Source organism: Pseudonaja textilis, chromosome 2 (assembly GCF_049901715.1).
Source record: "Pseudonaja textilis isolate UNSWEBS1 chromosome 2, rPseTex1.2, whole genome shotgun sequence".
In the NCBI taxonomy this organism is placed as follows: Eukaryota; Metazoa; Chordata; class Lepidosauria; order Squamata; family Elapidae; genus Pseudonaja; species Pseudonaja textilis.
Window position 1 is genome coordinate 65,625,915 of NC_141991.1, and position 18,208 is coordinate 65,644,122.

The 18,208-nt window shown below is 39.9% G+C and overlaps 1 protein-coding gene across 1 annotated transcript in view; it reads left to right on the forward strand.

Annotated features, from left to right (window-relative positions):
* Positions 1-16,324, forward strand: part of ZFYVE28 (zinc finger FYVE-type containing 28) — a 39,617-nt gene extending 23,293 nt beyond the window's left edge. The window contains exons 2-13 of the mRNA XM_087924180.1: positions 1,665-1,805; positions 3,100-3,237; positions 4,666-4,868; positions 5,753-5,838; positions 6,050-6,143; positions 7,718-7,819; positions 8,670-8,822; positions 9,265-9,401; positions 10,258-10,371; positions 12,390-12,476; positions 14,225-14,337; positions 15,180-16,324. Of these exons, the coding sequence (XP_087780306.1) occupies positions 1,665-1,805; positions 3,100-3,237; positions 4,666-4,868; positions 5,753-5,838; positions 6,050-6,143; positions 7,718-7,819; positions 8,670-8,822; positions 9,265-9,401; positions 10,258-10,371; positions 12,390-12,476; positions 14,225-14,337; positions 15,180-15,311 (1,500 nt within the window). The 3' untranslated portion in view covers positions 15,312-16,324. The remainder of the gene's footprint in view (positions 1-1,664; positions 1,806-3,099; positions 3,238-4,665; positions 4,869-5,752; positions 5,839-6,049; positions 6,144-7,717; positions 7,820-8,669; positions 8,823-9,264; positions 9,402-10,257; positions 10,372-12,389; positions 12,477-14,224; positions 14,338-15,179) is intronic.
* Positions 16,325-18,208: the final 1,884 nt, after the last annotated feature.

Consider the following 18,208-nt stretch of genomic DNA (forward strand, 5'->3'; position numbering starts at 1 on the left):
ATCTGCTAGGTAGCCTGATTAATACTCACAGCAGCTCCACGGATGTTTGTATGAGGCCCTCCCTACCCCAGAGGGGAGTGGTCGTCCTAAACAGCAGAATGCCTATCAGCAGACCCTTTTTCAGAAAAATTATCCACCTTTGTTATAATTACATCGTGCCCTTTTAAATTCTACACGTCTGTTTGCAAGTATATACTGCGAAGTTCTGTAGTACATTTTGCTTCCTTTATGTTTGTTTTAGTTATATATTAATTTGTGTTGCATTCATAGTTCTCCTATGGTATACATTTTAATCTTTCTATCATGTTGATAAGCTCAATTAGAAAACTGAGATTGGTTTCTGATACTTGAATTAAGTAGAGATATTGCTGAGCAACCAGCCCTTGGAGATTTTCTGCTCAATGAAATAGTTGCAAAATGTGTAACAAGAAAATTTTCTCCCTTCTGTGCTTGATAGCAGGGCTTCATATCAGGCAAAAGAATGAATATCTCTGTTCTGCATTCCCAAAGAGGCACCAGAATGTTAGGCAAGGAGATTGTCACGAATTAGGAAACCTGACATATACAAAAGTTCTCTGTCTGAAACACTCTGGAATCCCGTCTTTTCTGTGCTTGTTGTACTCCTCCCCCGAAATCTTGAATGTTGCCCTCCAGCTGGTTTTGATTCTGCAGGCATATATCCAGTAAACTCTCAACCCTGAAGGTGTCTATTCTCAGTTCCTTAATTGTACATTCATTTTCACTGGGATAAGAATCAGAGGCTCCTGCCTCAACATCCCACCAAGACTTTACTCCAGGGGTGTCAAACTTGATTTCATTTGAAAGCCGCATCAGAGTTGTGTTTGACCTCTGGGGCCCAGGGCGGGTGTGGCCAGGGTGGGCATGGCCAGCTCGATGTCACTTGTGTCAGGGGCACCTGTGGTGGCCTGAGCACTCTGCTAGTGAAAACGGGCTCCCGAGCTCCGTTTTCGGCTGCAATGTCTTCCTACAACCCTCTGCCAGGCCCTCCCGAGCTCCATTTTTGCGGCAGAGGCACCACAGGCCACTCCTTCACTGTTTCCAGGGTGTCCCCGAGGACCAGATCTAAGCATCCCTCAGGCCAGATCTGCCCCCCCCAAGCCTTGAGTTTGACGCCCCTGCTTTACTCTATTTGCACACTATTGACTGACTTAGGAGGAATTATAAATCTTCATTAATTGACCTTTGTAGGAAAACAACAGCAGAAGAATAAAAACATGAGTAAGGCTTTTAAAAAGAAGTGGCACTTTTCTAACAGTCCCCATCCTGGAGTAAGATTGCAGGCTGGACTGTTATTTATCATAGTTCACATCATGTTTCAATAAAAACACAAGAAATAAAAATACAAAATATGAAACTAAAGTCTAAAATATTATAAACATACGTCTGGATTACGGATATAACTTTTGCTTCATTTGTCACAAAGAAATGCAGGTTGGGCTGTGTGCACCTTAACTTAAAAAATTACCCAGATATAGAAAACAAGCACATTGGGGAAAAAGCCAGATTCACCTGGCAACTACCTTTCTGTATCAAGGGAATTTCTTTGTTTATATCAAAGTATACATGTAATTAAGGTGCTGTTGAACATGAGAGTCTCATATTGTACGGCTGTGTATAACTCAGGCTTCTCTTTCTCTCCTTAGCGTTCTGATCCAAGACTGCTGTCACAGTTTTTCTATGCTGATGAACGAGTGACTCAAGTGGTAACAGAAATCAACTGCCTGAATGTAGAGACTGATCCCCAACAGTATCTGACACTGTTAAGCCAGTTGCATCTTAGTCAGGTATGATTTTTGGGGGGAGGAGAGCAAAAGGTATGAGGTGGTAGCAGATCAGCCAGGGGGTGCTGAATGTAACTGTGCAGCATTCACAAACAGAAGCGGAAGTTCCTCCTTGCATTTTTCCTGTATGCCCACATATATCTCTGCAAATATTTCTATTTGCCTTTCTCCTTATGGGACTCCAGAACTAGAGGTTATTCCTGTCAAGTAAGAGGTTTATGGTATGAACTGTCATTCTATTTCCTACTACTTCCACTCAAGCTGGACTGCAAACCCTGGTAGTTGAGTAGCCTGACTTATTAATCCACTTAGCCTGTACCCTTCAAATGGGTTAAACTAAAATTCTGATCACACTTGGGGAAACCAACTAAAGGATTGTTATTATGGTTGCCTGCACAGTCAGCCAGGTGTTTAGACTGCAGTTGGCATTTTTATCCACCTTTTGAGTCCTTCCCAAGTGCCTGGAATAGATAGATGTTGTTGTTTAATGATATTAAAAGCATTGTCACAGGATGTAAACTGTTCCAAGTAAAGCTGCCCTTCGTAATTTGACTAATGGTGATTTTGTCAATGGCGATGGTGTTCAAGAGGTCCTCCAGATGTTTTGAAATTGAACTTGAGACATTGATGTTGTTGTTGGTGTCTTCAAGTCAGTATTAATTCTGGGCATCTGCCTGGACAACTCCCTGCAGTTTTCTTGGTAAGATTTCAAAGTGATTGGTCACTGCCTTTTTATTAGGGTTAAAAAGACAGTGTATGGTCCAAGGACACCCAGCTGGGTTTGGATTGAAGGCAAGACTAGAACTTGTGTCTTCTAGTTTCTAGACTGATGCCTTATCCATTACACCAAACTGTCATTAAAGGTTAATCTGGGTTTTCCCCTCTTTCTAGAGTACCAGTTGTGTGGTGCAGCTTGTATTGCACTGAGTTGTAAGAAGAAATATGGACATTTTGCAGCAATGTACAGTGTCTTACTAAGTATTTAGAATACTTTTATATTTTCAAAGTAAAATTTTATCCCTTAGCTAAAGGGGGAAAAAGTGACCCATTCTTGCAAATGGTTCAAACTCAATTCTAGAGCCTTCGTTTTCACTGATTTCAGTGTAGAGCATACTACAATGTTATTTTATAGTCTGTTGATTCTTTGCAGATTTATTCATTTTTAGCTCAAATGCAGGCCTATGAACTTGTCCTTCAGGATGGATCCGAGAAGAATGGATTACTGTCTTTTGATATATTGGAAATAAGTCAAATGTATTTTTAGAAAAAGTAGAATAATTTCTTTTCTTTCTGGCAGGCTGAATTACTGGCTATCATAGAACAGATCATGGAGGAATGTATCCCCAAGGAACGTCATGGTCGTGACTATGTCATCAAATTCCCAGAAGACCTGCTAGTGGACAACCTACGGAACCATATGTTGTTTGCTGCTGAGGTGAGTCCTGAAGGGAAGATGCCGCCAGAGCTCCAGAATATGCACTGATAGAATCAAATGTCTCCTATTTTTGTATTGTGTTTAATATGTAGTGTAAATGGAGTTGTACTTAGATATAAAGCACTTGTGTGACCATTTTCTCTGATAATCTGGTTTTGCTGTTCCAATATCTACCTCCTGTGTTTTGTTATGCTATTTATGTATTTAAAACATTTATATGATTGTCATCACCACAACTCTGAGTGGCTCACAAATCGTCTAGTCAAATGGTTGCTGAATATTTTGTCCTTTACTGAGATATAGTGTGATGACCCAGGGCATGGCACAAAGGCAACACAGTCACATAAGTCCCTGCAGTACCTCCAATTTTGCTCCCAATGTCCAGGTTACCTTTGGCTGGAGAAAAATCTCTCCCAAGAACAGTCTTTAAGTGGAGGAAATTCAGTCCGAAAACGAAGTACATATAAACTAAATACAAATCCACACAAACCATGCTGCAGTAATTAACTTGACAGGCAGGAGAAGGAATTGCAGACTTGAAAGGCCAACAAAACACACACAGTTGGGAAGACGCCAGGAACCAAGATAAGCCTCGACAATACCAGATAATTCACGATTTTCTCTCAACCGTTGGCTGTGCGCAGTTCCCCTTTTTAAACACTGTGTTCCCAGCTGCAGCTAATGAAGGGAATCAGAGCCCTTTCCTTCCCCGTAAGCCACGCAACTCACGTTGCTCCCTTCTCTGTTCCTCCCTGCATGCCCTAGGATAAAGGGGGGGTGGGCCTGGGTCTTCCTCCACATTCCCTCTGCCTTGCTCTACCTCTTCCCTGCTCTGGCCAGCCGGACTTTGCCCTTCCCCAGTTTCTTCCACAGCCAATGGAGCCACACTCTCACTCCCTGTCAGCTGCTTGGCGTCCCGCTCAGAATCAGATTCCAAGAGGGGCTTGACATATAGCCTGGAATTATTTCAGAAATTAAAACTTAGTACCTTGTGAGGATTGCTGTGTTGAAGAAAGTCTTCTTCCTCTTCCTCTTCTTCCTATCCTCCTCCTCCTCTTCCTCTTCATACTTCTTCCAGTATCACATCTAATTTTGTTCAATGTCAACCAGACAAAGTGAGACATGCCAAAACCAGGTGGTTTGGTAGAGGGTTCACTAATGGCCAAGCCACAAGAAGGTACCTTGGACCATTCCTCTCTCCAGGCATTGTTAGGGTTAAACTGGGTAGATGTTAAATGAATAGCTGTTTTCTAAGCTGGCCTACAGGATTTCAATCTTGTGATGGGCCCTGCATTGTCCTGGGGTAGAGGGGGGGCCTTGTTGTTCAGCATCCTTCACCATAGCCGAATGAGAACTTGTTGTCTTCTATTGTGGAAAGGCAGCTAAGGGATAAGGAATGTTCCTGTACTCTTGTTTTTTCCCCTTTAGTGTCTTATGGCACGCACCTACATTGATGTGGAGGAGGCAGATGGAATACGGCTACGTCCTCTGGCCAAAGATTTGTTATGCAGCTTAGAGGTGGTGCGGATGGTACTCCGAGAGCAAAGCTTAAACCAACCTGGACCTTATTCAGAGACTATCCGGAGAGCATTAATCCGCTTTGATGTGCTTTTTGCTGAGTTTGAACTGAGGTATGACTAAGTTCACTTTTATATTTCAGCTTATGTCCAATTTGTTAATCCCCCAAAGAAATCAGGGTTAGAAAGGACTTTGGTCAGAGTTAGAAGTAGGAACCACAGCATGGGCTTTGAATCTCTGACCTTGGGAGCAATAGGCAGAATTAACCTTTTGAGAAGAAAATAGCTGCTTGGAATGGGGTTGCTCATTGATAAAAGGTAGCTATAGGGACAAGGCTTGGTAAAATATATTAGGCAATATACTGAATAAACTGACCTGGATTATGGAACAGTAAGTGATAGGTGGACTCGAAAAATCCTAATTGCTGTTTTTTGGATCATAAACAAACTAATGTCAAAAACCTCTTGGATAAATCTAATTAGTTACATATAATCCTGGTCTTACAGTTGTAATTCTTGATTTACAATTACCACAAATTTCCATTGCTAAGCAAGATATTTTTCAAGTGAATTTTGCCATTTTACAACCTTTCTTGCCATAGTTGTTAAGTGAATCACTGCAGTTGTCAGTAATATAGCTTTTAAGTGAATCTAACTTCCTCACTGACTTTGGTTGTCAGAAGGTTGTAAGTGGTGATCTCATGACCTGGGGACATTGCAACCATTATAAATACATGCCAGTAGCCAAGCATCCACATTTTGGTCATGTGACCATAGGGATACTGCAACAGTCATAAATGTGTTCAATAATCAAGTCACTTTTTTCAGTGCCTTTGTCAGTTTGAACAGATACCAAATGCATGATTGTAAGTTGAGGATATTTAGGAGCAATAACAAATTAGTATTTGATAAAGAAACAAAAAAAAGGGAAACTATTTTGGGGTTTGAATGCAAAGGGGTTGTGTTCATTTGGATTTCATAGTGTGTCTCTTTTCCAGCTATGTGTCCTCTTTAGTTTCTGTTAAATCCCCTGAAGATATCTATAAGCAGCAGGAGATTGTTGTGCTCTTCTGTGAAACGGTGGCTAGGTGAGCATTCTGACACAACTTCTTCACTTTCTGCAGTCTGGGCCAGCACGTATATAATACAATGATACTAGAGTTTGTAAGCAAACCTTTAAGCATTCCTTTAGATAACTGTCTTGGCCCAATATACATTCAGAATAAACAATTGGAATTTAGACATATCTACAGATTTATTTTCTAATTCTAAGCCTCTTAATTCTCTTTACTTACCTAGAGCTTTGAAACTTGGCTACTTGACTCAGGAGATGATTGATGGATATGAACCCCAGCTGATGTTCACCATTCCCCGCCTAGCTATTATTAGGTATGTGTTTAGTAAACAGCTGGTGTTTGACTACCAAATCAGCTACCTTACAAGATGGAAACTATAGAAGCAGACTTCCGTATGTTGGAATTCCTAAAATTTTGGACATGGTAGTTCTTATATTCAAAAGTAGCATGATGCATGTATTCCTAGCAGAAGGATTTGGAACAAGTAATTTGACATAAACATTTACTCAGTAAATTGAGTTATTACTATGAGTTCAGATTTGGGTGTTTCCTTGTGCTTTCTTCATGATTGACATTGGTGAAGATAATATGCTACTCCAAAAAGTGCTTTGCAATTTATGAAAGTCTTTCTCTTTCTTTGCTGCGTAACTGTAACTGTAGAAAACTAAATTAATCACCTGATTTATGTCTACAAATCATTATTTCATATAAAACATTGGGAATCTGTTTCCTGGTTAGAATTTATATAGTAAAGTGTCCAACTTTTCTTTAAATTCACTTGAAATTCTCTTGTGACATATTAGTTCCCTGGCATAGCTCTTCACCTGAAAATCACATTGCATGCTTTTGTGATCTTCATCATGCATATGAACTTGTTTCTGCTTTTTAAAGCACAGGAGTCTGCATATCAGATTTGTTCCTGATATAGAAAGGAACCCTGCTGATCTCTTAACACTGCTATCAAGTTATTCTTAGTAGCTGGTGTAGAACATGAACTGTTAATTCAAATTTTCTGGATAGCCCTCTTTTCAAGCAGACCCCCTTGCCTGCCTTCCTGAGATGGGGGTAAGGATGGAAGAAGTAGCAACTTTTTAATTGGCTTGGTCTTTCAAAGCAAATTTTATTTTACTATGGATCCTTAATAAGATAGTATTTGCTAATGGCAAATATATTCACTCTTGGTTCTGCTGAATTCCAATTACAATAGTCTTTCAAAACATGGTGTCTCCTATCTTGGCAAGAAGCAGTAATGGTACTTCTGTAAGAGGCATTATGGTCAACAACAACCGTAGTAAGAAATGGAAGGGCTTAAAGAAAAGTCATGCTGAAAGCTGTGGAAAATGAAAACTGATTTATGAAAGGCTTCGACAATTTGGTGTACTGTATAGGTTTTCTTATTTTATTTAAAAGGCTTATATAGCTATGGATTATAACCACAATCCTGGGCAAAATACAAGATAATCAAAACAGCAAAACAACCAACAAGCATAATGAAAACTCTGGTTCCCCTGGGGCAACACTCTCCCACACATCCACACATCATCTTGTTGGGTTCATCCTACACCAATCCTTGAGGGAAGAACCAGCCTTTCAAGGCCTTCCAGAAAGCAAGGTGAGTCTTATGATGGTGTCATTAATGTGCTCAAAAACGATTCTTTTAGCAATTATTTTTGAGCATATCAATGTCATAAGTGTCACCTTGCTTTCTGGAAGGCCTTGAAGAGCTGGTTCTTCTTTCAAGGACTGAATTAAAAAATGAGCAATCTGATTTTACTAAGACTGTGTTTCTGTGAGACCCTGTGTGTGTATATATGTTGCGTACTTTTATTCTAATGGACAACATTGGGTACCCCTAATTGGCATTTTATTTTATTGCCTTCTATGCAGTGGCCTTCTGATCTATCCAGATGGACCCCTCAATTTGGACAGGAGGCCAGAGGAGATTTCTCGAGTCTTCAGCCCTTTTTATGTCTTGCTTAGAAAAATCAGGTGTGTGACTATAGCATTGCTGTATAGGAATACAATTAACCATTAAGGGAGGGGGGGTTAGTGGAAGATTTTGCTTCCAAATTGTATATTCCACAGAACTCCAGGTGTGTTTTTCCTGAACCAAAGCACTTCAGATTACAGCCTAAATTCTTTCACTTAGGATAACATTCTCTATATCCAATAATTAAGTACAGGGGAGAGACGTAGTTTCTTGTTTAACTATTCTCACTGATGCAACGGTTTAGCATAACCATGGGTTTAAAAAAAGGGGTATAGCATTTTTTTAAACTTCAGTTCTTGTTGTGTTGAAATGATGCAAACCCAAATACATTTTAACAGATGAAAGATTGCCATCAAAGTTACCCATTTTAAAGTAGTCCTTAGAAGTAGGAGGCAGAAGAATTAGCAGAAGATAAGGTGAGACATTCTGAGAATGAAGTGTGATGCATATCCTGGAGAAATGCAGTAGTTTACTGCTTTAGTGGCTGCATGTTATGAGCCACCACCACCCCTGCTTTTTTCATGCTTAGCTTTGCATTGCGTTTCACATCATACGGTATGGGCAATTTGGAGCAGCAACTCCTTCCAGTGCCTGTGGAGATTCTCAGTCATCCATGTCCTTCCAGTACAAATCCTTCCATTCCCCACCATCCAGTCAGAACTGAAGAAACTAGATGAGAAGTGAAATGTCTTCAAAACCCCTCCCCCCAGAAAGTCCAGTTACCCCTTGGAAAAAAGCACCTTTAGGGCATTCCTTCCAACGTACTGTTGGAACCCAACTGCCCATCCTGTAGATTAGGATTAATTTTGTTGCCACTGATGTTTCCTTTATGGACCCTTCCTCTTACAGGGATTTGCTGCGCGTGCTATCCAAGGAGGAGTTGTACAAGCTGGAGAAACGTGTGCTGAATGAATGCACTGCAGATTCACAGCCCTGCAGTAACAGGGATTCTCCAGACCTCCAGGGTTTTGCATCTCAGTATGCCTGCTCAACTGTACCAAGGTGTGACCGAGAACCTTCTCCACCCACCCATTTGAATGTGGGGTTGCCTAACTTCGGTTTATAATTTGGGAGTGTTATTCATATACAGCTTGCTGAGAAGGTCTTTTGTGGCCATCAAAAGGTCAGGACCAGGAGATACTTTGTAGTATGCAGTTAAATGGGAAGTTTTTATCCAGTATTAACTACTTGAGATGAAGGGAGTGGATAAATAACAGAAACTGTCAAATAGAGAGAAGCCACAGACTGAAGCCTATTTGATCCATAATATTAGTTTATAGCATACATTTTCATCTGCCCACAAGCTAAAACAGAGACATGATGTGTGCATAATTTCATTTCCTTGATTGGCATATACAGATTTTTAAGGGACAGTATGGTTGAAAAGCAATAATAAAAATAAGCTCTTTACATTTTTTCTAAAGGCTTGTTCTCCTCTTAACAGGCCTGTTGTGCAAGAATCTAATAGTGCTCAGAGAGGAATGTTCACAAATGTTCCATTGAACTCTCGATGGTTGGAATTACGAAGCCGTTACCGCAATATAGAGGACATGATTCACACATTATTTGTCTGTATTTCTGGTGAGTGCTCCACTGCTTGTATCTTATAACATGGTGGCTATTCGCTTTTGTCTAACAGTTTGCAAAATAATGGTTAAACAAGGGTATTTCGCTATAAGCCACTCACAGTCATTTAGGATGAAGTAACATAGAAATGTCAAGTAATGAAGGATATGGTTTTCTTCAAGCCTTCCATCGCTACCACGATCCATTTTTACTGATAAGATCAGTAGCTGGGAACTATTTATGCTAGGAACAAGTATAAAGGCTATTTAAAGTGGTGAGGTATTTCCTTTTGGAAATAAATGTATAGTATAACAAGTTCAGTGTACCAGATAAATACCCCCAGATCTGATGAATTTTTTGTAGCTTTTTGGCAAAAATTAGTGGAGAGAAGAAAAGAATCAGTTCTTTTCTTCTTTCCACTAATTTTTTTCAAAAAATCTACAAGAAAGTCCTATTAAAAAGATGCAAAGTTCCAAAAAAACCCAAGGCTTAGCAATTATCTTGTAAGAATGGCTAGTACTACCCCTAAATGGCAAAAGTGGGGTTGAGAATAGATTGCTTAATAAGTTTTAATTGGGAAAATCTCAGCTCATTGAGCTGTCTAATTAGCCCCCAAATAATCTTTAGATGTATTTATTTAAATCATTGTATATCATGTTTCTTTTCTAACATGCTGGTCTATTTAAATGTTCAAATGTCCGCTCTGTTTTAGATAATTTAATAAAATGGAATTTTTATTAATTACATTCAAATAAAAATATTTGCTTATTGTATATTTTGTCTTATTATGAAAGGAGTCTTTTGTACCAAAGTCTGCCATGATCCCCTCCCCATGTGCAAGTGAAATGCTCAAAATGCTGTGTTTTGGCAGGAGTGGCAGACCAGCTCCAAACTAATTTTGCAAGTGACCTGCGCAGCATTCTGAAGAGTGTCTTTAAAATTGTGACCTCCCAAGTGGAAGAAGTAGTAGTGACAGACACTGGACGTGAGTAAATCTCCTTTGCTATCCTATAGCTCCATAACCTTCTCACCTTGTGCAAAGCAGCATGAGAAGAAGATGGCATGTTATGATGAAGGCAGTGCTGTTCCACAAAATTACCAGGTTCTGTAATAGTGTTAGCGATGCATCAGGTTTCAGGATCCTGTGATACTTAGATCAGTTGCATTTAATTTCCAGGATAGCTGTAGTTGATAGGATCCCTTGCTCCATTGGATTCATTAATCTTTTTCCCTTGTTGCTTTCTTTCAATTGGGGAACATTACTATGTGCATGGGCAAAGTAAAAATATCAGAGATTCTAAATGGAAAAAAAAATCTGTCAGAATATAATCCCCTAAAGGTTCAAAAAAGAAAACTTATTTCTCATTTAGGTGCCACAACTGACAAGCCTCAACCCTATTAACTGCACATATTTGTTTACATTTGGATCAAGTTCACATTACTCCAGAGGTAGTATGATTCTATTTCTCCCAAACCACTTTGAATTGAACCCTAAGACAATTCAAAGTATAACCTGTTAGGACAATCACGTTCCTTCATCAAAATGCATGCATCTATAGTAGTAGTTGCATTTGAGAAGAAAACAGACCGAAAGCTTACAAATTTTACACAGATGATGAAAAGCTAGAGGAAATAGGATTTGTGTACATTGATGGAATGTTTCCTAAGGGTGAGAAAATGGATGGAGAACTGCTGTGGAAATACTAGGAGGAAGACTGTGGCCAATATATGATCCATTGTGAATGGATGTTTGCTAAAAGAAAAAAAAACTCTGAAGGAAAACATGCTTCTATCACTTTGTGATATGAAGGGAAGGGCTAGGGATGTTAAGAAAAAATGAATGCTGTAAAAATGGGCATAAGTAGTCCTCGTTTAACAATTCTAATCAGGAGCAAAATTTCCATTAGTAAGCAAAGCATTTGTTAGCAAAGCATAATGTGACTGCACCATCCAGTGACAGCAGGTCCCGATTATGGTTGTTAGATGAGGAACGATTGTCATTTGGCAAGGACTTCATGTTTCTCCTGCCCTGTGTGTTCACTTCAACTTTAGCTTCCCCTACCCATTTATCTCCCTCCATCTATTCCCTTTTGGCTCCTTTGCACTCCACCATAACCACCTACCCCTGCTGATCTTTATTATCTTCCTTTGCTGCTGACAAGATGTGCCCAAGAGCCTTCACAAGGCCACATGTGTTGAAGCACATGCTGTGCTCATAAATGCAGGCAGACTGCCAAGCGCCCAAATTTTCACTATGTGACTCTGAGGGTGCAGTCATACAGTAAATACCATTTGTTCAATGTTGTTGTATCTTCAAATGGTTGCTGAATGAATGGTCATTAAGTGAATGACTGCCTGAACTTAAGTATGCATAGTAAAACCATACGGCAAAAAAACTAAACAATTGATGAATGAATGTGGATTGTATGCAGTCATAAACCACCAGTGGAAAGGAAGTACATTGAGTTGGTCTGGTCACATAGAATGAATGAAGATCAGATTGCAAAACAAATACACAAAGGAAAAGTGAATAGGTTGATAGGAAGAGGAAGGCCGAGAGAGTCATAGTCAGATGGGGTTGATGAGAAAAGAGTGGGAAAAACAAAAAAAAAGCCATTGTAAAAAGATGTATTGAGGAGTTTGCAAGGATAAAGGATATGGAAAGGTATAGTGAATAGTATACATCAAATAGTTACATTTCTTTTTCATTTCTTGCCTTTATTTGGTTAGCTATTTCTTATGGCTTTTCTTCACTCTGCATATTTTTCTTTCCATGGTAATTACATGCTACCCTATGAAGGGTGTTCATCTCAAAGTGCATAACTAAATCTCTATGGAGATTCTCTGTCATCCAAGTCAAGAAAGTCCAGTTGCCTCTTGAAAAAGCACCTTTGGTACAGTTCTGGGAATGGCTATTGATGTTTTATTTGCTCATTATTTGAAACAGGAATGTTTCTGTTAAGTGACAGCAGCCCTGTAGGCTAATATCTTTCTCCTTTTCAGAATTGGATCTCTGTGTGGCACCAACAGCGCCTTTCTTGACAGACTGTGCTCTCTGCTCCAGCAGCAGGGGAGGTATGAGGAGAGAAGGTAAGAGCTCCAAGTGTGCAGGTGTGATGACCTGTAGTCTCTCAAAATAACCCAAAACCTAAAACATACATTAAAGTCCGGTAATGCCCTCAACTTAACTTCACTGTTTTATTTGGCACAGTTTAAAGTCACAAAAGTAAATAATGAGGCCAAAGGAAACCAAAACAAAGCACATTGACGAGAGTTCCAAAGCAAGCCAAGATAATTAATCATACATTCTAGGAAGATAACGGGGAGAGTCCATGGGAAAAACGCCAGCAAAGATAAACTTCTTTCAAATGAAACACTAAACTTTGACTCCAGCAGTTCTGACTATGCAGTTACAAACTTACATAGTTCCCACCTGCAAGCCACGAGGAGGATCATGGTAATCTCCTCCTGAGTAGACCTTGCTTTTCCCTGATCCTCTCCTCTCTGTGTGACCTAGGATGGATAGGGGATGGGCCTGGATCCTCTTCTGATTGCTCAGCCGGCCTCTGCCCTTCCTCAACCTCCTCCACCACCTCTGGAGCCACACTCCCACTCCCTGTTGGCTGTTCCTCCACTTCCTCAGAGTCAGTCTCCACCAGGGGCATGACAGCAGGCCCCTAATAAGCAGCGGTTCTTCTGCCTCTGATGACCTTGTTCACAAAGCGGCTGCAACCAATATTTGCAAGAGAAAGTTCTCCTAAATTTAGGAATAATCTTGGTATAATTAGGGTCAATACTGAGGCTCAGTTTGGGGTAGTGGTTAAAGTACCAGGAAACTGAGAGTTCTAGTCCTACCTAAGACACAAAGCCAATTGGGTGACCTGGAGCCAATCTCTCTGTGCCTGTCTCTCTCAACGCTATGGAGTAGGCAATGACAAACCACTTCTGAAAAACCTTGCCATGAAAACTGCAGGGAGTTGTCCAGGCAGTAACCAGGAGTCAAGACAGACTCAAAGGCATGTGTGTACACACCCACACACCCAATGGAAATATATCTGACAAATGAAGCTTCACTTGTCATTGATATCTTACAGAGGCATATCCAGGGATGGGATTCTACAGGTTCGCACCTATTCTTTAGAACCAGTTAACATTCTAAGCAGTTCAGAGAACTGGTTGTTAGAAGAAATTACTGGCCTAATCCTGTAAGGAAGGCAGGAAGGAAACATTCTGGTGTTGCTTACAGAAACTGCCTCTCTGTTAACCCTTATTACATTCTTGGCAGGACTAGACTTCCTGTCTCAGGAACTTCTCTGGAGTTTTTTTTCCCCTCCTTTGCTGGTACTTTGCTTGTGTGGAGTGACCATTCAAAGTTACAATGGCACTGAAAAAAGTGACTTATAACCATTTTTCACACGACTATTGCAGCATCACCATGGTCACGAGAGGCCAGGAGAGGAGATGTCTGCCTCGATGTGAGTGATGTTGAGTTGGCCACGCCCAGCCAGTCACATGACCAAGCCACATCCACCAACTAAGCCATGCCCACAGAACCAGTTGTTTAAAAAATTTGAATCCCACCCGTGGGCATATCAGTCTGATGTCCTGAGCTGTAATAGCTTTTCCTGTTCTGAAGCTCCCTGGATTTCCCTAGGTTTTTGCTTCCTTAATTTAGGGTCCCCCCTCCCCCATTTAATGAGCTCTGTGCTTGACTATTCTGGGATATTTACTTGAATAAAGACACTAGACACTTGAAAAATGGGGACAGGGAGGTTTACGATACTGTGTGGCTTTAGAAGACTGATATACATCTTGCCAACTCTTCTGTTCTTTTATAGATACTTTGGTGCCACCAGACTGGGTACCAGACAGCACTTCTAGCCACTGTATGGCTTGCCATGTGCCTTTCACTTTTCTTCGGAGACGGCACCACTGCCGGAGTTGTGGGAAGGTAAGAGATCAGGGCTACTTTGGGTTAGATCCACACAACATGAACCAGGAGTCAAGAATGCTGGGAGCTGTAGTTCAATTCATGAATTACTTTCCAAAAAGATCCTTCTTGGATCTGCAAGGAGGATCTGAAATGCAGGTCTCCAGGTGAGACAAACTGAAAGAGGCATTCTATTCAGGGTGTGTGTGACTGAGCTACCAGACAGATAAGAACAGTAAGAAAGAAGCAATGGAGTAGCCTATCATGTAAAAGAAAGGATTAAATTGCAGCTTGTTGGGTATTCCTGTGTTGGGCCTTAAGTTGAATTATGACTGGGTGTTAAACCATGGTTATTATCGTTTTTATTTCAGTCTGCTTCATTGGATGTTTCTAGTTACACATACATTTATTAAATTCAAGTTCATACATAGGTTCATTATTACTTTCTTGCATGCAAAGGAAATGAGGCTTGTTATGCTCTTTTAAAAAATATTAAACATAAACATTCAGTGTCTACATAAACAGCGTGTTGTCTGAGTACAGTTAATTTTGAGAAATAGTAATACCATTCATAACAATAATCACATAATAATAGTATTTGATTATCCATTTTAGTGAATATTCTATGTAATTAATTATTCTCTTATGCTTTTAAATTTCTAACTTCTGTTTCTACTAGTTAGCCATTGGTAAAACAAATCTCATGTTAAAAAGTATTCAGTTTCTTCCTTCTCCTTAATTTTGAGTGTTAATCTATCCATTTCTGCACATTCTAATATTTTTCTAATATTTTTTAGTACATTTTCATCGGTAGGGAGGCTTGTTATGCTCTTGATGGACATTTTTTTTTATTTTTTTCTCAGATCTTCTGCTCTCGTTGCTCTTCCCACTTGGCAGCACTGCCCCATTTTAGGCATCTGAAGCCAGTTCGCATCTGTACACACTGCTACACTACCCACTTGCCTTCAACAAATAAGAATGCCAGTTGCCTGTGAGCATCAGTTTCTGGATGAGGGCTTTATCAAATACCATCTGTGCCTGAGGAACCTCCAAAAACTGGAAAATAACTGCAGCTTGTCTCACCCGCAAAGGATTATGGGAGCAATCACACCTGTCTTACTAGGATTCTCCAGGGGGGGTGAAGCAAAGGGCTTTTGGTTGTCAGGCAAGAGTTGGGTTGAAGGAAGGAAGCACTATGTTCTTTAAAGAGGGAATGAACTCTATTTGCATTTTTATAATAAAGAACTCTTGGAATTCGTGGGGTGGGCACTAGAATCTATCATTAAAGAAGTCTGAACAAACTCTTCTATGTGCTAATAAAACTGGCTTTTTCTATAATGGAATTATGGCCCATGTAGAAATTACTTGGTGCTATTTATCTAACTTTTGGTAAAACCTAAGAATAATTAATTGTACTAAGGTTAAACCAAAAAAATGAGATTGTGTTACCAGATTTGGTTGCGTGTGCAATAAGGGCTTTAGGATACTTCCAGTTGGAATTGAAAGGCAGGACCTGGATTTCCAACAATAACTTGTGGAGGAGAGCCATGGACTTTTGCTCTTCAGCTCAGTGTACATAAGGGCTGCAACACTGTTCATATGCAATGTATATTTATAAACTCTTATGCCACACTGTGGGAGATGCTTTGGAAACCTATCTGGGATTCATATAACTTTCTGAAATGACTTATGAGCTGGTTATCATCCTGAAACCTTGGCTACACTAGAAGATCTCTCTATCTCTGTCTGTCTCTCTATCTGTATCATCTCCATCCATCCATCCCAGAAGAAGGCAAAGCAAACCATTTCCATAATGCTGCCAAGAAAACTGCATAAAATCAAGTCTGATTTGAATCAACTAACTTTTTACTTGAAAAATGCTGTCTGTTGCTGTTGCCATCTTGTGAACTCTGAATTAAAAATAATTGCTTTTGCTAGATTTAGCTGTTGGGTTGCTGTTGGGTGTTGACAGACAGAATCTGCTGCTGCAAATACAGACTCTTCAAAACTTGTTGCTGTGCTATTTTTCTTTTCCCACCTCATTTTCACCAGACGATTTTATGTATTTGTCAGCTGGTGTAATGTGGATGACTGGTTTTGGCTCTAGTACCTTATGTGCTAGCTAATCTCTTTGATGTCAGTTGAACAGCAAGTACCAGCATTTATTAACTGCACACACAATATGCAGGTCTTCCAGCCCATGAGTCATCCAGAAGAAGCTTAAAGAGGAACTTAAACCACCTGCCTACCATAGCATGGGAAGAGATTTTGACATTTTCATACTTGAATATTATAAGGCTATGTAATATTGAAATAGTATATAGATCTCTATTACCAGTAACATGTAAGTCAGCATTTCAGTAATCTTTCCCTTGCTCTTTGTCTTTCTTGCCAAAGATCTGCACAATTTGTGCATAATAATCAGAGAAACTCCCTGTTTTCTGAAGATTGCCCCCTAACTGCATTGCTGATATGCAACAAAGAAGCATCACTTGTTTAAAAAAATGGGAATTTATAACTTGGGTCCAAATAATTCTTTAAAAATATTCAAGCCAGTCATCTATAAAGTTTCTCCCCCCCCCCCAGCCAATTAAAGGAGTGCAGTTAGCTGCTGCTTCCACCTCCTGCAGCTCGCTTATTTACATTTTATTTTCTAATTTCCAATTGACCTTATGCAGGCCAGACAGAGACCACCGAAGGGCCGGATGTGGCTCAGAGCCATAAAATGTTCATGTCTGATCTGGATAATTGGTGGATAGGAGTTTGGGCAACAGAACTTTCCTAGGAAGGGAGCAGTAAATCTATCGGACAGAGGCCCAGATCACGCCTTGAATTGGGGGTGGGGAGAGGAGGAAGAAGTTCAGTGTAGCCACTTCCTAGAATCTCTCAGGCTATATCTAGTAGAGAGTTATAGCTTTAATCTGGTAAGATTTTGTCCATCAGGTGTAATCAAATAAAAGATTGGATTGCATTAGATTTTTCTGTGTTACATTTGGGCTTGGGCCTGACAATGGTTATGTTTAAACCAGTTAAAGAATAATGCCATTGGAACAGAGTACAAACTTTAATATGCCCCCAAGTATACAGACATGCAAATGCATATCCATTAAGATACCATCTTACTTCAGACTTGCTGTTTCTCATACTGCAGCTGCATGAGAACTTTTTTCACTGAAAAATATGACATATTACCAACAAACTCATCCCATCCAAATTTTGAAAAACAATGTCCAGGTAAGAAGAAGGTACTTGATTGCACATGTTCATTGCACACCTTGTTTAAAATTGTATATTTTGAAGATGTGTTAGGGAGTGCAGCCCTCCATCTACCATTAATTAAATACAATAAATTTGTCTTCTAATATATCTTTACAGGCATAGCCAACCTTTTTGGCTTGCCTGGGCCACATTGAGCAATGAGGAATTGTCTTGGGCCACATATAAAATATTATAATTCATGTATACAAATAACAAACTTCCTTTATTTTTGGAGGGTCTTTTTGGGCCAAATTACTAGCTGTCCAGTGCTGCATATGGCCCATGGGCTAGGACAGGGGTCGCCAACCTTTTGGACCTCAGGACCACCAAACTCATAATTTTAAATCCTAGGGACCACTAACTGGTTCTGTGGGCATGGCCTAATTTGTGGGTGTGGCTTGGTGGTCATGTGACCAGCTGGGCATGGCTTGTATGTAAATATTATAAATATTTATATAAATATTTATTTTTTTATTAAAAAAGAACTTTTACCCAAAAGCAGGCAAAGCAGGCAGGCTGATTGAGTTGCTCACAGAAACACAGATTCACTTAGAGATCTGTGTTTCTGTCATCGGCTAGCTGAGTCTGCTTCAGTCCTAAGGAAGGTTTCGGCTCTGCTTTTAACCATTTCCTG